The sequence below is a fragment of the Microtus pennsylvanicus genome, chromosome 1 (assembly GCF_037038515.1).
Source record: "Microtus pennsylvanicus isolate mMicPen1 chromosome 1, mMicPen1.hap1, whole genome shotgun sequence".
NCBI classification, from domain to species: Eukaryota; Metazoa; Chordata; class Mammalia; order Rodentia; family Cricetidae; genus Microtus; species Microtus pennsylvanicus.
Window position 1 is genome coordinate 216773809 of NC_134579.1, and position 20819 is coordinate 216794627.

A 20819-nucleotide genomic window follows, 5' to 3' on the forward strand; every position below is an offset into this window, starting at 1 on the left:
AGGGGTATTACCCCAAAAGACACAGTGACTGGCTAGACAAGAATGTCTTCATGAGCAAACTTCTGATTCTGGAGCACAGAGGAAATCTGGAAATATACGTGATCCTTAGAACAGCACATAGAAGACACCATTGCTCTGTATGGGATCCACAGCGGCTGACCTCTGAGACACCGTGTGACCCTCTTCTGGAAACAATAGAGCTATGACAAGAAGCACAGAAGCTGGAGTGGCAGTGGCTTCTGCAATCCCATCGCTGGAGAGGCTGAGGAAGACGTGATCTTTGCTGGAGTTCAAAGCCAGCCCAGGCTACAAGGCCAGACCCTGGCTGCCTTCCCATAAAAAAGTCACATAAATCCCACACACTGCAGGGCCCTGCACAGGCTGCACTCCTACCTGCCCGTCGCCTCCCCCTTTCTTTCTCATCAAAGAAAAGTATTCCTCATGCAGAACTTTCCCTCTCACAGAACTTGCCAACTCTAAAAAGTCCAAATCTGCGTGTATTTTGATAAATAATTCATCGTCTCCAAACGCGTGGCATTGTTTCAGCACCTTCCATGCAACGCTTGTCTTGGCGACACAGAAAATGTTTTCTTCAAAGCAACAACGGCTCCGAGCGCAGCCCGGGGAAAGCAAGTCTACCAAGTGTGGAACGCGCAACCCGCTCCTTCCTTTGGACTCGGGTTGCCTGTTCCCCGCTGACCTCACTGCGTGTCAAGTATTGTGTTCACGGTGACGCAAACGCCTGGCGGCTGGTGCCAAAGAGTGTGTTCGGATTACATGGGAAAAAATGAATAAAACAAAGTTTCGGGGCAGGCACCACAGCTCTGCAGCCACACTCTCTGGTTGTTTCTTCCCTTTTAGGAAAACTAGCCTGATGAAAGGCCATTTTGCTCAGATTCTCCCACGCAAACACGCTGCCTTGTGCCTTCAGTGGACGGCTTGGCGTGTCCTGGGAGGATGAATAAAGAAAGCCTCTATGAATGAAGCCCTATCCTAGAGGCAGACAAGGACTGCTGAAGTTAGAGCTCCAAAGGGACAGTATGCACCAGGACATACAGAAGGACAGACGAGAGGACCTAAACAGACCTGGGAAGGACACGAGACCTAGAGAGATGGTCCCCTGGGGAAGAGAGGGTAAGGTGGTGGCATCTGAGTTCCCCGGCTATTTATCTGTATCTGACACATGAGGCACACTGTGGGAAGTAAGAGATGTGGTCCTGAGGCAAGGGAAGGAGGAGCACACTGAGGGACCCAAAGCACCCCCTGGGGAAGACTAGCATAGAGCACTCTATCCCTCCAGCGCCCACTCTTCCCACGGTCACTCATTAAGGTGTGTCATCAGTACCTTGCATGTTGTCCAGATATCAAGATGGGAACTCTGTGAAAGGAAAGGAACAGACCATGCTGGACACACTGGCTGCTGTCATGAGGGCTGTAGTGGCTCACAGTTGGCACTCAGTATCTATGTATCACTTTATCTGACCGGACCATACTCACTACACATCCCTTAGCATGCTCTCTGGCTGTCTTCTGCAGCTGGCCCACCACTGTGTGCTCCGTCCTCTCCACATGGCCCCACCCATCCTGTGTTCCCTCAATCCTGGCTTCTCCATCCACCTTTGACCACGCTGTTCAGATCCTCTGTTCTTCCTAGAATCTTCCTCGTGTTCACCTCTACAACCCTCAAATTCTTCCTCTTCTAAGACAACACTCAGATGTCACCCTGTGAGTCGCTTCCCATTAGGAAGTTTGTGAGGGGCACACACAGGCAGCTTTCCTAGCTCTGGGTGATCCTGAGACAAATGATGGGCTCTGGCCTTCCCCTTTCCCCGTCACTCTCCTCCCCGGAAGATGTCTTCCTAAGTCCCTGCTTCACTCTGAGACCTGTCCTTCCAAATGTCGCCCGTCACGCCCCCACACCCATCTAATTGCGGGTTACTAAGCTCCCCTCTCAAGCACTCAGGGAGCCTTCCATGCCCCTGACTTTCTCTTCATTCTCCTTGTTCCCTAAAAGCTTTCTCAGGCCTTGCCCTCCTCTCTTGCTTGCCCTAAAGGGCCGAAATGCTGGACAGTTGGAGTTATGGGAAGTTGGCATCTGACGAAGCATTTCCTACCCTCCTGTTGCTCCCAGTGTGAGATGGTCCCCACAGCTCCTGCCACAGAAAACCTTTCTCTTTGGGACTCCGTTTTCCCAGCACCACACCTCCTCTCATCCTGCGTTCCCTGCCGAGCTGTTTGTCTGCTTGTCTTCGTCCTTGGCAGATAGACATTCTCAGGCGTCTGTGGGATGAAGCCACATCATCTGCCCATCACTGCTCTCCCTCAGCCTCAGCTGATCTCTGAGGCTGCTCCCCTTTGAGTACCATGATGTGTCTGTCCCATGTCACCCCCGGTTCTGCTCACGGCTGTCTCATGCACTCTTCATGCCTGACTCCCATTCCCGCTACTCACTTAGAATTCCACTCTCCAACGAACCTTCAGCTACTGTCTCGGTGCTAGGAGATCACGGTCTATTTCTAATCCGCTTCAGGCCAGAATCACCCTCTTACTCCTCAGGCGGTGGCAGAAACCCCCTTCTCTCTGTCTTAGAACTTCCAGATTCACGCCAGGCATTCACGACTGACTCCCTGTGAGGGTGCAATGCCAACCTCTTTCCTTCTTCTCCAGCCTTGGAGACGGGAAAACTTCGTCTATGTGAATTTTTAGCATCTACCACACCTTGAGCATCTCAACCACACCACTGCCAAACCTACCAAACCTGCCTGTGCTGCACCTGCGCACTGCCTTCTGTGGGACCCCCTTCCCGGTAACCGGAAGCCTCCGAGCATGCATTCCCTAGTCTTCCCCTGCAACAGCAGGTGTGCGGTGCGCTCGATGCCTCCAAACACCGCATTACTTTTCGCTACTCCATTACTTTTTGCTTCCACTGTCATTCCCCCAAATCGATAACCTCTGTGCATGCCCTTCCCCAACAGCCCCAACATTCCTTTCCCAAATTACACTCAGCTAAGCCTCCAGAACAAGAATCATGAACTCAGGGGCTCACAACTCTCCCAAAGCCCCCCTGCTACTACCTGGAGCCATGCTCAGTTTCCCCCAACTTCCATAGTCCTGTTCTGGCCCGTCTATGGGCTTCATCACATACCAGACATGTAGGCTGAGACTCCCAACTCCAGCGGCGTAGCCTTCGTTCTGCTCCTCTAGCCCAGGGCCCATCTGCGAGGCCGCTCTTTTCTTGATGGCTTTGCACACCACAGCTGGCCATGATGCTCCAGACTGACCTTCACACCCAGGGGCAGCTCTCTGTATGAATTCTCTGCCTACTTTTTTGGTGTGTTTTGCTTGGTTTCTGGTGGTTGATGTCTACACCACCAGAGAGCAGTAGAGAGCGCAGGTACACCTACGACCTACAGAGGTACATACAGTACTGACTGACTCCTAGCAGAGTCATACCCCCCACCTCCAGCTTTCCAACCCGGGAACCACGGTGCCCAGCGTCTACACAGCCACCCATCATCACCTGTCCCTCTATCTTCCCCCTCCCTGTGTGTACAAGGTCCCCTGCAGAGGACTCCTACACCATGGAAGCTGCCCCTTCTTTCACACCCGACTCTGAACTCAGAGGACTGTCCCTTACAAGGTGGCCTTAGCACAGACCTGTAATTCCTTTCCCCTTAGCTGGCTGAGATCCTGTCTATGTCTTCCACAGGTGCCTCCTTTATGCAAAAGGTATTCCTTGGGCCTCAGCCAGGCAAACTCCCTTCCCCGATCCCTTGAGACTCAGGCCTGAGCATCCTATAAAACACCCACTGGGTCTTCCAAGCTGGGGTCTGCTCTGGCCTCCTCCTGAGTCTCCTCCTAGCCCTGCTTGGAACCCAGGAGCTAAACCCCTGCCCTTTCCTGGAGCTGCAGGTCCAGTGAGGACCAACTCTGTGGAACACACTCACTGGGACTCCAGAGCTCAGGGTAAACTCTGGGTAAACGGCCACAAGTGTCCAGGTCTCACTCGAGGGCCATACCTCTTCCCTGTACATGGCTCTGCTTTGCTGGCGCCTCTAGGTGTCTCACACAAGCAGATACTGTGCTCTCCTCACAGGGCCACCACTGTCTTGTAGAAAGGAAGCTGGTCATCATGAGTGAAGGGCAGTAGTAGATGTATAGGCCTGAGGGTGCCGGATACCTGCTCCGCCCTTTGTCACAGCTGGAGATTTCCTGCCACTGGGAGTTTTCCTTCAGTAGGGCTTGAAGGAAGGAGCTCCCCACTCGCAGGGTGGGGACTGTGCTAACTGTCAAAGTGTTTCCCACACAACTTATCCCATCTGATAGTCAGCAAGGACTTCTTTGTTCTAGGGCACAAAATGTTTCCTGTGCAAAAATCCCTCAGGGTCCAATGTATCAATGCGAGACAGAAGGCCTGTCTTTTCACACTCTACTTCTTTCCAGTTAAACTTTTAGAAGATTCCTCTATCCACATAGGTTTATTTCAAATCAAAAGTAGGATTTCACGGGGTTACATATTAATAATCTAGATAGAATAACGTCACCCAGTTTAAATAGCTTTGCCCTTTGGACTTGCTGACCCAGCCAGAAACCAGCTCACCCCTCCATGGACAGCTGATGACATTCACTGCCCACACCCAGCCTGGCAGGAATTCACAGACTGCTATTCGGGTCACCTGTTAGGGCACTCCTGTCTGTATGCCATGTCTTTGGGGAGTCGAGGGCCATCTCTCCATCCGACACACAGTTCCACTATAGACCATGTGTAGACAAGCTGGAAATGGGGCCTTGGCTGGTCTAGACCCAGACGGGTGCCGTGCCCGGCCCTGAGCCTGGTTTTCCTCTGCGGCATCAGCTTCCCGGAGCTGATAAGAACCACCTAACCGTGAAGTCTGCTGTTGTGTGGAGTTCTGAGTGCATTTGCCTTCACGGGGATCATATTTATCTCAGTGTATCCTGGTGCCGGCCACACGGTCCTCACACCTCGGGAGCCAAGTGACAGGCTCAGGCATCGTGCAAATGTACGCTTGCTGTTTGGAAGATCTGAGAAACATGCAGTGATTTGCAGTGGGAAGGCATTTAAACTCTGCACTCACAAACTTTCCTGGTCATATTTCCCTGTGTTCTCCATATCCTCCCCCACATCCCCCCACCCTTGCATGGTCTTCGCAGTAGCTAACTGGTACAAACAGCACACAGAGACATTGGCGGGTAGGAGAACTACGTGGCTGCAGATACATAGGGCTGTATTCCCCACAGGTGTGTTTCCTGCTCTTGCCAGGCAGCGCCTCTTCCAGCCATGCCACTCTAATGGGAAGCTGACTGCCGTTCCTATTGGCCTGCCAGCGTGACACCCCTGCCCATGCAATCTGAACTGTGTGGAGGACCCAGGACAATCACTGTCTCTCCATGGACAAGATTTTCCTACTTCATCGGCTCTCCCAGCAGGAAAAGGAGAAGCAGAGGTCCGGAGGTCAACAGAGGACAGGAAGTGATGTGAGTTCAGAAATGGCCTGATTCAGACAGAGGAACAGCACTAGGCAGGAAGACCACTTGGAGCACTGAGCGTCCACACTGAGCCAACTCCCGCCTGGGAGGTTCCTTCTCACCCTGGCCTACTAGCCCAGCACGGGTCTGGGACTTCCAGATGCTTGAGAGAGAGAGGGACAGGCTAGGGTAGAACCTAGCATGTGGCATTGGTTTCAAACAAGTGTCTGCTCAGTGCCTGATCAGGTGAACCAAGAAGAAGAATAAAATAGACAAGAACAGAACAGGGCTATTGTACCGTCCGCACGGGGATTGCTTTCAGACAAGAGAATTGCAGTGTGCACTTGTCCCAGCAGCCGCTGGGCTCAGCAGACTGCACATGACAATTTGTTTGGCTGACAAAGAGATCAAAGTGAAAGAAAAAACAGATACAGACTCCACAGGGACACATCAGAATACCTTTGTGTATTTTCACGTCTTTGAGGAGTACACAAACTCTTTCCAAAAGGCTCTTATTTTTCCCCCAGAAAACTGCCAAGTTTCAGAGAGTTCAGCAATTGAGACCCAGGTGGTCTGCACTTTGACCGCAGGCAGACAGAAACAGAAACCCTAAAAGTGTGTGGCACAGGGGACGGGAGGGCAGAGAGCAGCCTTCACTCAGGCATCAACCTTTTCTACTGTTCAGTCAAACTGTTTACAGGTGCCCTAGTATTTCCTACCCGAGCTCTTCCTACCTTAGTACTTCATACCCTAGTACTTACTACCCTAGTGCTCCCTACCCTAGAGCTCCCTACCCTAGTGCTCCCTACCCTAGTGCTCCCTACCCTAGTGCTCCCTACCCTAGTGCTCCCTACCCTAGTACTCCCTACCCCAGTACTCCCTACCCTAGTACTTCCTACTCTAGTGCTCCCTACCCCAGTACTCCCTACCCTAGTATTTCCTACCCGAGCTCTTCCTACCTTAGTACTTCATACCCTAGTACTCCCTACCCTAGTACTTCCTACCCTAGTATTTCCTACCCTAGTATTTCCTATCCTAGTACTTCCTACCCTAGTACTTCCTACCCTAGTATTTCCTACCCCAGCACTTCCTACCCTAATAGTATCTTATACAAAGCTGCAGGAGTTTTGTGCTTTGATCCATACCCAACCTGTTTTTGGGGACAAGAGTGACTATGCCATAGCAGGGTTGGCTTCTTCCAGTTGGAACTATGTACAGAGTAGATCCCTATTTTTTAAAAAAAACACCCCCATAGGGTACCCTTTATTACCCAAGATAATCCAGATCTCTCTGGAGTTGCTCATCTTTATTCAAAACCATAATTTCTTCTGCAATGCCCGTCCCATCCCCAGACAAAGACAGCATCTTTAGACACATCTGCTTCTTAGATACACACAATCACAGACAAACAAACAAAAAAGCATCCTAGCCAATTCTCCTTCATGAAGCACTTGGTACTGTCAAGTACAGTGGCCTAAAAGTGTGCACTTGAACATGTCCAAGTACACACACACACACACACACACACACACACACACACACCAGTTGCCAAAAGAGAAAGATATTTATTTTATAGAGGGGGAAAATGAAATGTAAAATAGGAAGAACACCCGGGGCAAGCCTAGTCATAGGTCTCAGGTTTATTCCAACAACTCCAAAGAGAGTCTATGGGCCCCACCTTCTCCCACCCCTGCAACCCAGGGCCAATCCCTGGAGTCCCTTTAGGGAAGTGCAGTTAGTCTCTGCTGACCACAATCCAGGGGCAAGTGTACAAGTTTATTTATACACAGATGCCCAAAGCACAGTGCTCTATACGTCACAAATGCACGGGATGGGACTAGAGAGGCAGATACCAGATACCGGAGAGAAGCCTCAGAAGTAGAGGTCAGCTGGGAGCATTGAGTCCACACCCTTTGAGGCAAGCAAGACAACTGGCAAATAAACCTAAGCAGAGACTTGCTGAATCTACTGCCTGCAGATGTGTGAGTGCTCACTGGGCTATGTGGCCACCATGAACTGGCCCAGGGCCAGGAAGTAGGATTGCAGGAGTCAACCCAGTCCTGGAGGGAACACAGTCACCCTCTTGTGAATTGTACCCTAAGGGCTTCTGGGTGGGCACCTAGATTAGCTCTGGTCCTGAGGAGGGTCTCAACCCAGGCATCCCATGCCCCAGAGCCGAGTCCGCCCTGATAAAGGAGTAAGTGGTACTTGGGAGCAGTAGCGAGAAAGCTGATTTGCAACCTGGTGGAGAGTCTGCCTGAAGAAAGCAAGGCAAAAGCGCGGCTTTCCAGAGAGATGCAGACAAAGGAAAGGCTCGGGTGCGCACGCGGTGGACTGTGGCACCAAATTCATGCTCACGGTCCAGCAGTTGCCAGAGTCTCCCAGTTCCCCATGGATACACCCTCTCAGAACACAGACTCTCCCACCTGGTCCCTTCCCGACCCAGTGTTCTGGTCCTCACCCTGTTCACCCTCCATCCACAACCGCTGCGACTCCTTCCTCTGCGCATCTGGAACCTCTTCCCTCAGCATCTCCTGCCTTTCTCCTTCCTTCCAGGGAAGCACTGCCTTGACTTCTCTGATCAATCTTATCGTCGCCCACCACCCCCCATGACACGCCTTCTGCTGCCCCTGCCCTAGCAGGCTTTCAGCCTGGCGCCTGAGAGTGGAGAGGCGGAATGGTCATGCTACTGTAGTCTGGTGCGTTGGAGCGAACCAGAGGTGCCTCTTTCTTCCATGCTAATGCCCCATTGTTCCTCCGCTTTCTTTACCCACCCAAGCAGCACCAGCTACCAATAATCAGTACGAGGTGGGCAGGGGAGGACGACCCATCTTTTTCATGAAGATGGATGCAACCAGTTCCATACCACTGGTCCATGCGCCAGAACACAACCACTGCAGGCGCGGGTACTGTCTTCCCTTATATTTGGAAGCCCCTGGTTCCCAAGCCCTGCCTTCCCTCACGGCAGCCTCAGGAATCCAGTGGTTTGGATTCCAGGGACCCCCAGTGGAAAGAAACGTATATACTCCAATCTAATCGTCAATTATCTCTAGAGAAATGTGGAACAATCCGGGACAAACTTGATGGCATAAATAATGGGCCAGGTCAGTGTGGTCAGGGACAGCTCTACGGAAGCAGGTTAGTTTTTAAATGTCTGACACCTTTCCTCTGCGCGCACGCAGGGCTTGGGAAAGCCCAGTGTCCCTAAGCTGACAGGCAGTCCCAACGCCACAGAGGTGCCACCAGCTTCCTGTAGCCCACTGACCGATCACAGCCGGGCACACACACACCTTGCCGGTCACCCACCACCATAGCAGTTCCCTCCCCACCCCACAATCCAAGGTCCCGACTGGACCCCACCAAGCGGGAAGCCACCCGGGCCGCAGGGAACATGGGGCCGGACCACTTACTGGGGCTGAGGAAACACTCGGTCAGCCTTCGGAAGCAACTCGCATTGTTAGAAGGTCCATCTTCCATGTCGGAGCCGAAGAGCAGCGGCCGAGCGGTGGCGAGGGGGAAGGCGGCGCCTCGGGGCCGCCACGGAGTTCGGCCACCGGCGGCAGAGCCGGGGCCGAGGCCAGGGCAGCCCCCGCCGGCGCCCGGAAAGCCCGGGGAGTCTGTGCGGCGCGCGCCTGGGTGGAGGGGGAGCCGCGGCGGCGGCGGTGGCCGGGGCCCGGCACGGGCTGGGAGCAGCAAGCCTAGGATCGCAGGCGAGAGGAAGAGCCGCCGCCGCCCGCCGCTGCCACCGCCGCTGCGGTGACTACTGCCGGGGGGAACGCTCAAGGGAGCTGCCTCTTGTCCTCCTCCTCCTCCTCCGCCAGCATCGCCGCCGCCGCCTCCTCCTCCAGCCGCCGCTGCGCCCTCCCTTCTCGGGAGACGCGCGGGGAGGTGGAAAGCAGATGAGGAGGGGACAAGAGGGGGAGGGGGCAAGGGGGGCGGCGGCCAGAAGTACCAGGAAGATGAAAAGGAGGAGGAGGGGATAGGGGAGGAGAAGGCGAACGCCGAGGGAGCGCGGGCCGCCACCCAGCCGCAGACGCCGGCGCGGAGCGCAGAGAGGGCGCTGGGGCCCCCAGCGGGGCTGGCGTGGCCTGCCTGAGACAGGGACCGGGACAGGGGCGGGGGCGCCGCAAGCTCCTCCCGGCTGCAACCAGGCAGCTCCCGGGCCAGGCTCAGGCCCACTGCACTCCGCCCGTTGGCCTCTCCGCTCCGGGGTTCCTGCCGGACTTGGCCGCGGCCAGGCTCGTCCCCAGCCGCTGGCAGCGGGGCCTGGGGGCGGGGAGCGAGCCGCTCCTCCGGGCTGGCCATGGCCCTCCTCCTCAGCCTCCAAGGGGGCAGGCGGGAGGGCGCGGCGGCCCGGACTCGGCGGGCTCCGCCCCCGCAGCACCAGCCCTCCCTGCCGCGCACAGGCTCCGGTCCCGTCCGCCTTTCTTGTCTTGGGTGCCTCTCCGGCTAGGGGTTCACATCGTGTTTCCTTTGGGATTCAAGAAGACCCCAGGCTGGGGACGAGTCCCGAGTCCCAAAGCCTCGGTGCGGACTGGCGCACACAATCCTCGCCCTTCCCGGCCGGGCTAGGGGCTGCGAGGACGCTGCCCGCGGGCGTGGCGTGGTGTGTGCGCGCTCCGAAGCCTAAGCCGCGGCGACTGCTCCAAAGCAGCGGAGAAAAGAACCGCAGTGCCGCTGCCCGTGGAGGCGGCGGCGGTGGCGGCGGCAGAAGACGCCCACTGGCGGAGCAGGCGCTCCCCGCGCCGCCACCGCCCGCGCCCACGTTGCGCGTCCGCTGGGACTCGGCCCCGCCGCGTCAGGCACCACCACCCCGGCACTCTGTACATGGTGTATGCACCTGGCCAGCAGTAGCAGGTCTGGCGTTCCAGATTCTAAACCCACAGCCTGGCAGCTGTTCCAGCTGTGTACAAGCCACATCCGCCTGTGGGTGACCTGAGTCAAGGAATCCTCCCTTTAGCCGGCTAGCAGAACCTACCGAGCAGTGTTCAGTTGGAGCTGCGGGAGGGAAATTCAAAGTCGGACACTTAGCAAGAGTTTTAAATCAAGGCAGAGTTCCCATTAGGTCTCAAAATGAGGTTCGTCCTGGGACTTGCCTTCCCATACCCGCTTTAAAACGAACTTCGTGTGCGCCAGAGTCCACTTTGTCCCCGTGGGGCTAGAAGATAGAAAAAGCAAACTACGGCTCAAACACAAACTTAAGAGTTCACAGCTCTAAAACCTAGGAACCATCTGTCGCCAGCAGCTTACTTGGCCCCCCTACTCCTTCAGCAGCCTGCAATCCAGACTGCTTCTGTAGAAGGAAACTGGTCAGATGGGCTCTCTGAACAAGGAAGTTCGGAAGTTGGGCGCGGTTAAGTAGCGGTTAAGCTCAAGAGCAGGTGCTGGCATTCGGTGCAAGCCTACACGAACCATCTCTGCACACCCGGTTTGAGTGTGGGGCAGTGCTCTCTTCGTCTCTTGATAGGACAGTTAGGGTCATTTTCCCCGGAGAGAGAGAGCGCGCGAACGCCACAGCCCAGCAGCCAAGCTTGCGCTGCAGGGCAGCAGCTGGGCTGACCCAGGGCTGAGACTCCTGGCTTGCGACCTGCCAGGGACCCAGGGACCATTTCTCCTCATCAAAGTTTTCTTCTTTATTCAAACGTTTTTCATGAGTTTGGTTTGTAGCGAATTCCACATTCTTCGGCAGTGAAGTCTTCACCCCCCCTCCCGAATTCAAACCCCTGAGAGTGGAAAAGTAACACTCACAGTTACACCAAATTGATCAAGTGACATTCCAGGGACGTGGTGCTTCAGGTGTCCACAGAAAAGTTCCCGGGCGGTTTGGCAATTCCGGGACAGACCTATTCAGCATGTCACCGGAGCCAGTCCACCTTAGCCAGGGATCCCTGGATTTGGGAAACACGAAAATGTTACTGTGAGTCTTACCTTGGGGGCTAAGTGTGCATAGACATTATTTTCTCATCCATCAACCCCTAACCCCAATGGAGCAAAAAAAAAATGGACAGAACAAGTTGTGCTATGGGGTTTGTATCTGCAGCCTCGGGTTAGCGTCTTCAGAGCCGCACACACCCGACCCTTGCTTGCTTGGCTGAGAGCCACATTAGTGCAGGTTCCTGGGATTGGGTGCTCCTGCAAAAGCGGTTAAGCAAAGGGGTTCTCCTTGAAGAGTTAATCGTTAATTCTTTACAGGGCAAGTCGTTTCTTCATGCCGCTTAGCGCTTGTTGCTCGTTGGTTTTTGAGTTATTAAAACGGTTTTCCAGGTACTAGGAATTTTACTTCCAGGTGAATATAAGCTACATCGAAGGCTCAGGAGGCGGGTGAAACACATTAAATCTTTGTTCTGTTAGTCTTTGTTAGACGGAGACTCAAACTCCTTAGCCTTTTTCCAAAGTCAGCCTTCTTCCTATTTTCTGTCTGTTTCCCCGGATTACTTCCTGGAAGGGACGCATATCCTGGACAAATTACAAAATCACAAAATGTAGCGACAGGAAAGGAGAGCTCGGAGGAGGTATAAATCAGCAATTACATTTTGATCGCCCCCCCTCTTCCCTTAATACTGGCGTCCACGGTTATTGATTTAAGGATTCCAGGCACCTGGCCGTTCTGAATTCCAAACAGGGATCTAAAGGGTAGGTCTGAGCTTTTAGATGCGGTGTTACCCTTCACTTTGGCGTTTCTCTGCGGATTCAACTGGCCACTGGACCTCGTCACGACAACTTTTTGTAGAAAAAACAAAAACAACAACAACACATCACTCAGCCTCAAAAAGTGCTGTGGTGGTGTCCCTAAACTTGGCCATGTAGTTAGTGTTGGAATGGCATCGGACTGTAGCTCCACTGGACCTCAGCTGTGGATGTTAGGGTACTGACAAAGGAAATCAGGTGCCCCAGTAGTCTCAAAGCTCTTGGTAAAAATGATTCTCCTCACCTCAGGTGAAACGTCAGCCCAACTTGCAGGGATTGAAAACTAAAAGAATAGTAAAACAGCGGTTAGCACCAGCAGACATCAGAATTACCTAGTTTATGTTATATGCTCTTAAAATACAGCGTTTCAAGGCAGAACCCAAGATACGTGAAAATAATGATTTTCTTCAAAAATGTAAATTAATAGCTTTAGCATGGTTAACATTTAATAAACTTTTGGTAGACCTATAGGTCAGTGAATTTTAATAAATTCCTGTAACTTTTGTATCATGGCAGGTGGGGGTGGGGGCGCTGTTTTTCTCTCTTTTAAAATGCTAATAACTGTAGTTTATTAACATATGAAAACCAAGGCTAATTAAATGTTAAACTGGCTTATTAAACAGACAAGGTGTGTGTGTGTGTGTGTGTGTGTGTGTGTGTGTGTGTGTGTGTGTGCGCGCGCTTGCGCGACTCTTTCTCTTTACCTGATTTTAACTTTTAGAACTTACTTACAAGACAGAGCCAAGCCTTCAAAGCTGGTGGCCATTGTTGTCAATTTAGACTCCCTAGTTATCAGTAGTGCTATTTACACAGATCTTTTTTTCTCCTGCTAGGATGCTTCACCCACTGTCTGCTGAGATAAACTTCCAGGCTCCCCTAAGCCCAAGTCCCTTCAGAGCTGGTTGTAACTCTGACTTAGCAGGAAGTTTCCTTCAATTTCCCTCACCCTCAACCCCCAATACAGTTTTGTTTCTAGGCTACTGGAATTTGGTTCTGGCCAGCACAACTCAAGAGAGTTGCTGCCTATGTGGTTTACACTGGCAGTTTCATCTTACACAGCCTGGCACCAGGAGACTTGCTGCCCCATGACATTTTATAAAAGACATACAGAAAGACAGACAGACAGACATTCCTTCCTCCCTGCCATCTGCTAAAAGGTTACAAATTTCTATTATTGGTTATGTTAACAAACCTTGCTAAAGTGAGGGTTGTATTCTTACAGTAATGTCACAGTCAAGCCTAAAAAGGAAAAAAATGGAACATAATTCCAATAAGAAAAATACTATTGAAGTCAACTCTAGGGTGGGGAAGTCTTGAAAACAAACCAAAGAAGGTAAAAATAATTCTTTCACTTACTATTTAAGTTCCTGTCTCACCAGTCAGGTTACTTTATAAATCCAATCACTCATTATTTAGAGAAGGTTTAATTTTATTATTTTATATGATAAAACAAATAGCCAGTATAAGTGTGCATTATTCTTCCCAGAGTAAATAAAAATCAGAATACTGTCTAGTTATTTTTATTTTGATTTTGCAACATATAAATTCACATAAATCTCAAGGGTTCACTTCTTTGCAAAAAAGGGTTATGTGTATTTCTTAACAGGAAGAAGGTCCAAAAAAAAAAACCTTTACTGGTCCAGTTGTAATATTTACTTCTTCCTTCATGGCAGTAAGTTCTGCACAATTGCTGTGAATATCGAGTCTCAGGGGAACTGGTGTTAGTAAGCCCTGCTGAGGTACAGTAAGGAATATTAAGTTCTTGGATAACCATGCTAACTTCTAACAACACTCCAAGATGACCCTGACGTTTAACCACCCAGAACCAAGTTTCAAAGTCTTGCCTCTAAACAGTATCAAATCCCTGTGGAAACCCAAGACATTTACAGGATACTGAACTGTTTCTCTGTGCTCAAGGCCACATAGAAGTTGGAGCACAGCCGGGAGCTCTGTTTAAATAACCAGCATTGCCACTGAACTTCCACAAATAAGATACAATGATTTCACTGCAAAGCAAAGAGAACATTGTGTCTCAAAATCTCAACAATAAACCTAAAATATTCCTTCCAGAGAACTGAAGGTCATTCCCCACACTAGAGTAGGAAGCCAGCATGAGAGACATCCAGATACAGAGTACATCCTAAATGGTCTATCCTGAACCTTGGGTAGGAATGAGTTTCCAGGTATCAGCGAGGGAAGTGCCCTGACGGTCTCTGAATCCATCCTCTGTGCTCATGGCTCAGAGCCTCAGTAAGCTGTCAGGTGAATGTGTTTTCTTCACTTGTTATTGAGAATCTTCCTAACAACATTTTTATTTAATTTTTAAAGTAAAATTTGTTTACTTATTAATTTATTATGTGTACACATCACATGTGCATGGGGTGGGGACTATGTGCCATGTAGCATGTATAAGGGTCAGGGAACAACTTTCTATCCCCCCCCCTTCTCTTCTACTATGTGGGTCCCAGGGATCAAACTCAGGCTTGGTGGCGAGTGCCTTTACTGGCTGAGTCATCTTTCTTTGGTTCAATATTTTCACTTTTAATTGTCAAATTTTTATTATGGGCCTCAACAAGTATATTAGCGAGCTGAGGCAGTTATAGGAGAAAAGAAAACTTTGTTGGATTAGACAGTTCAGTCTTAAAACTATCCAAATGATTCCTTCATCTAGGAATTGATTCTTTTCCATTCTTCTCACAAGTAAATGAAGTATGGCTCAGGGCACAGGTGGGCAAGCAGAGTCTTGTCTCGTCTGGACCATGGTTAGATGGGCATTCGAGGGCATGAGGCTGCGGGAGGGTTTGGACGAGCTGTTCTGATGTCTCGTTTTGGCTCTGGAAGATGGCAGGTGTTGTCAAAAAGAGAAAGAAAGGCTCTTGGTCTCTGAGTTTCTCTTATTAAAAGTGTCAGAAGGGCAAAGGAGAGATAGAAGCAGAGTCAGAAGGAAAGAGGCATTCAGCAGGGTCACAGGGGATGTGCTGTGTTTAGAACAGCGATCAGACTAGTCTTAAAGGGTTTGGATATTGGGTTTTGAGGCCCTTATGTAGACCACAGCTTATTAAACTGTGGGCCCCATGTGGAATTGAGTAATTGAATGTGAGGCTTCAACAACCAAAAATAAAAAAAAAAATGACAATAGATAAATGCTTCCAAACATTCAACCACCAAATGCTAATCCAAATCTCCTGCTGCTTCCCAGGAGCCTCCATCCTGGAAACACAGGCCTGTACTTTGCACTGAGCATGCCCACAAAGGTCTTGGCGGGAGTTGGAGACTTTTGTAGTGAATTTATTGAATTGCAGTGTCTTTATTCAACATCAGCTTTCCTGCTCTTCTGGAGGCCTACTGGTTTTGTTATGAAAATGCAGACTTTCGAGATTTTGCTATTCCTTCTTCGGTGGCGTCATCTTTGGGAAGGATTGCCTTCGAGAGTTGGAGCTTTAAAGTTGTTCCTTGAGTCGTTGATTTGAATTTTGTCAAAAATTCTGAAAGTTTGGCTTGAGAGTAAGACAGAATTTCCAACAGTTTTTGAATTGACCTAAAATATACTTCTGCTATTTTGTACAGTATCCTTAAAAGATGTTGTATTCACAGCATTGACAACTATATAACCAAAATATATTGATCAAGTCTGAAAACCATTGAATTGAAGATGTTCTGTTTCAAATATTAAGAATTAATTTTTTTTGTTTTTGTTTTTCAAGACAGAGTTTTTCTGTGTAACAGCCCTGGCAGTCCTGGAACTTGCTTTGTAGACCAGGTTGATCTCAAACTCACAGAATTCCTCCTGCCTCTGCCTTCTGAGTGCTGGGATTAAAGGCGTATGCCACCACTGCCCAGCAAGAGCCAAGCATTTTTTTAAAAAATTTCTTTTTGAAAAAGTAAGCTTGCCTATCTCATTAATATGCATATTTATTTTAGTCTTTAATAAGCAGTAAATTTGAGGGGCTTGTACGATTAGCCTGCTACCACTACTGTCAAATTTTTTAAAGTTATTTCTATGTGGAAGTATATAAACTACACTAAAATATCAGATGTCATGGGAAATATCCATAATAAATCCTATTTTACTTTGTGCTTGTTCTTACAACATTCATTGTCATAGTCTGAGAAGTTCAATGTGAAGGTGACCACAGTGACAAGCAAGGCTAATTATGTCATCAGAGAAGGATTTGCCCAGACAGAGTGCCCAGAGGCGTTTGTTGGCTTTATTTCCCATGTCATGTCGGTCACCTTTAAAGGATGCATCTGGCTAAGCCTAAGCTTGGAATGTGTGGTCTAAATGTATAGGAAAGTATGTCTGGGCTGCCATTGCTCAAGTTGTCCCCTTGGCAACAAAGCCAAAGTAGCCATGTCCTGCATGCTGACTAAGTCAGCTCCCAAAGGATTCGAGAGAATGCTCCCGATGGGCAAATATGTTCTACATTCTGGGTGGACTCTGTATTGCCTCCTTCCCAGAGTATCTGCCTTTGGAACCTCCGATTCTTCGGTGGGTATCTATCTCATCTCAAGGGTTTTTGCTCCGTTGCACACAAACAAACATAACCTTACATGCTTCTTACTCTGGATCACCAAAAATGCATTTAAGCAAAACACAGGAAGCACGGAGTGGCTTGGAGACAATTATATCATAGTTACCAATTAGCCGTGGCTGCTTTTCCATCCGTGATGCAAAGGCCTTACACAGGGCACTGAGCAACACAGGAGACGTCACCTCAGAGTCGCCTCAACTGACACCATTAGGCAGCCTCTAGAGGCTTAGGCCATATGCCATGTGCCTTCAGAATGATCCCCCTACTTTGTGAAAAAAATAGAAAACAGTAATAAGACAAAGCAAAATTTAATGTGATTGTTATATGGTTCTCTTATATGATTGACAATTGAGCCATTGATGTGATCACCTTGATGTGAATCTTAATAGTTCCTATAAATACTTTCCTTTTTGCCTTTGGAAGCAAAAGATCCAATAGCTTTGCATATAGAAGCAGCCCACTGTTTACTGAGCTCCTCAGTCTGTAGATGAAAGAGGAGGTTGGAGAGATGTCTAGGATCTTGGCGTATCTCACAGTTCCCATAAAGATTACAACGGACACAGATGTACTGAAGCAAAAGGAGAATCCATGAGGCATGGGGACTTCTCGATGGACAGTGGTCGGTTGAACCCCAAAACCTGTCTCTGAGTTTTTATTAGCTGTGCTACAGTAGGATTTGAATGCATCCGTGTTAAGCCACCTTTTTAAAAAGAGGTGACTTTTTTTTTAGGCAAGAAGTTCACTATTATAAATAAAACACCATTGTTTTTATTATGGAAAAGTACACATAACAGAAAATGCATGAACTACTTTTTGTGTATACAGTACTGTGACATTAAACACATTCACAATGTTGTCCAACCATCCATCTCCCAATATGTTTCTCATTTCCAAACTGAACACCACCTATACCCAAAGCCCAGAGCTGCCCTGAACCCACACTGGTGGCCCAGTGTAACAAGCTGGAGAAGGGGTGACTCACAGCAGTAGGCAATAAAGGCAGGCTGGACACTCGAGAGAGGTTTTCATGAAAGATCGTAATGTTAACTCTGCACAGGTGAGAGCTAAGGGGTTCTGCTGTAGCAGGAGAGATGAACCCAGAATGATGCAGGACAGAGAACCAGCCACGGGGGGGTTGGAAGGTCAGTGGCCAAGAAGCGGGGTCCAAGGGCCCATGCTTGTCTCTGTCGGCTTCTTAGCAGTTCTGAGAACTGACTACTGAAAACACAGTGTATTCAGGTGTTTATAGGATGTCATGTGGGGTTTGAAGCACACCTGTACTAATGAAGGATATCCTTCTGTATATGTATTGTTTTTATTGGTTAATGAATAAAGCTGTTTGGGCCAATAGCTTAGCAGAATAAACCAGGCAGGAAATCTGAACAGAGGGAGAGGAGAGAGAGAGAGAGAGAGAGAGAGAGAGAGATGCCACATAGCTGCTGAAGGAGAAAGACACCAGACCCTTGCCAGTGGTCCACAGCTTCATGGCAATGCTCGGTTTGGTGGGAATTGGTTAATTTAGGATGTAAGAGCTGATTAGTAATGTGCCTGAACCATTGGCCAAACAGTGTTGTAACTGATGTGGTTTTTGTGTGATTATTCTGGTCTGGGCAGCAGGGAAACGTAAGAACAGTCTCTGTTTGCTTGTAGTATACCACATCTAAATCAGAGCACACAGGTCCAGCACCTGAGACACGCACCATTCTTTGTGGTGATGACACTCACAACCCTTTCTTCTAGCTTTTGGCTGATTTCGAAGACTCAAAAAAGACTCTTGCTGTGAAAGTCAGTGGTCTTCTTTCTTATAAATATCATCCCCGGATAAGTAGAGTGAAAGAAACTGTTTTATATTTTGCTTCATTTTAGCTACTTAGCTTAAGTTTTTATAGCCCTTTTTGCCTAAGACCAGTAAACTGGAGGATTATGTGTTTTAGGGATATAATAAAGTCACAAACCCATAAGACATTGCAAGGTAACAACTCGTAACAGAGCAATCCAGCCACTCGATGTCCTGCAGTCACCCGGAACACCTGACACTCAGCCTCCTGCACTGCTCACCAGGGAGGGAAAACAGATGACTCACCTGTCACCTGCCCGTTGGCCCTTTCATCTCTCTCTGGGGTTCTAATTATCACTATTTCACAGACCTAATTACCTCACCCTCATAACCCCCATGCCAGCTTGTAGGGGTCCTCGCAAGGATAGAAGGTCCCAAGTCTCTGGATACAGGGCTTACTGGGCCGGAAGCAAAATGTATGCAGATCTGATAAAGAGCTCACAGCTTCTCCTACAGTAGCACAGGAACTCACTCATTCCCAAAATGCAACAGTGCTCTTGTAAGCCCTGGAGAGATGCACAGACTGCTTTAATGGTCTGCTTCCCTCCTTCCTGCCCTGTGGTGGTTGACTTAAAGGATCAAAGGTCACACTGTGTAGGTAGAGGCTGCTCATTCATTTCCCAGCTGCCCGGATGCCAATAATCACACAGAAACTGTATTAATTACAACACTATTTGGCCAATAGCTTAGGCATATTTCTAGCTAACTCTTACATCTTAAATAAACCCATTTCTATTAATCTGTGAATCACAATGAGACTGTGGCCTGCCAGTAAGGTTCTGGCTGGCTGGCTGGTGTCCTTTTCCTTGGGCAGCTACATGGAGCCTCTCTGACTCCGCCTACACTCTCTATCTCTGCTGGGATTTCCTGCCTGGCTTTATTCTACTAAGCCATTGGCTGAAACAGCTTCTTGAATATCCCATGGTAATAAAACATATTCATAGCGTACAGAGGGGAGTCCCACATCATCACTCTACTTCTGTTACAGTGAGATAAAGACTTGGAGCTTCAAGGTAGGCAGTGTCAATCAAGGCCATGGTCCTCCCTCACACGAGTGAGCCTCACCCACTTAGATCAGCCTTAACAGTGACAACAGTGGAATCTGAGGATGTAACCTGCTTCCCGGTGGCGGCAGATGCACAAGGTAGCCCCTGTGCTTTTCTGGAGCTCCAGGCTTCTCTTCCTGCTCTGGAGACTTCTTGCTTTCCAGATCAACCACCTGAGGATTTTCTACGTGCATATGTATGTATAAGAATGCAACGACACAATACATTTGTTTATACACATGTGGACACATACGTGTTCATATGTTTATGCATATATATCTGTCTGTGAATGTATACTTACATGTCTGAATATGTATACATCATGTGTATATATACATGTTTGTATATGTGTATATTTGTATGTGCATATGTGTGGCTTCATGGATTCTTGCATATATGTGTGCCTTTATGTGGATGTATGTGTGTACACATGTTTATGTTTGAATGCATGTGCATGTATATAAACATGTCCATATATTTGTGCATGTGTGTTTGCACATGCACATGTGGGTGCATACACTGTTGTGTGCATGCATATATACGCCTCTGCATGCATGATGCATGTTTATGTATACACACTTGTCAGAATGTCTGTTAACCACCCCCCCCATTGGCTCTAGTTCACAGGAGAACCCCAACGGGTATACTTCCTTACATTTTCACTGCCTGTGTTTCCAGATTTTTTTCCTACAGATTCCTGAAGAAGCATTGTTTTTTAAAACTATAACCTCTGGTGTTTCCTTTTCAAAATGTAAGCTGGATGTGGGGAAGCTGAATCTGCATGATCCGTTCACTGAACCCAAAATAAAGTTATTAGAAGTGCCCTTCCATTACGCCTGTGTAGAAACAGCTTTCTCCGTGTGACACTCTACACCGACTGTCCCCGCTGTCATAGGCAGTGCTATCTCCAGCTCTCTTCCAGATAGCATCCTTCCTCCTCCCACACACCCCTTTCTCCCTCCCTACTCTCGGTGCTAACAGGTTTTGCACATTAGCTCTTACCAAAAGAGAAAAATCCTCTCTTGAATGAGGAACCAGCATGCACATTCTCTCACGCCCAGGAAGAACTGCTAGCCTAGCGGCATCCACCAATGAATTGTAAGGGCTTTGGTTGCTTCTTCCAGAGGGAGACCTGAGCCAGCCAGACATGTCCAGGTTCTGTGCCAAGGGGTGGGTGCATGGTTAGATGGGGTGGGAAGGAATGGGAGGCTGTCTAGGCAGGGAGGGGAT

The 20819-nt window shown here is 49.2% G+C and overlaps 1 protein-coding gene across 6 annotated transcripts in view; it reads right to left on the minus strand.

Annotated features, from left to right (window-relative positions):
- Pde10a (phosphodiesterase 10A) overlaps window positions 1-20819 on the minus strand; it is a 440519-nt gene that overhangs the window by 192126 nt on the left and 227574 nt on the right. Inside the window, exon 1 of one of the 6 annotated variants that reach the window (XM_075950938.1) lies at window positions 8898-9878. The exons of the other annotated variants lie outside the window; for them this stretch is intronic. Coding sequence (XP_075807053.1) covers window positions 8898-9792 — 895 coding nt within the window. The 5' untranslated portion in view covers window positions 9793-9878. Of the gene's footprint in view, window positions 1-8897; window positions 9879-20819 lie in introns of those variants that run through there. 6 annotated transcript variants of the gene reach the window in all.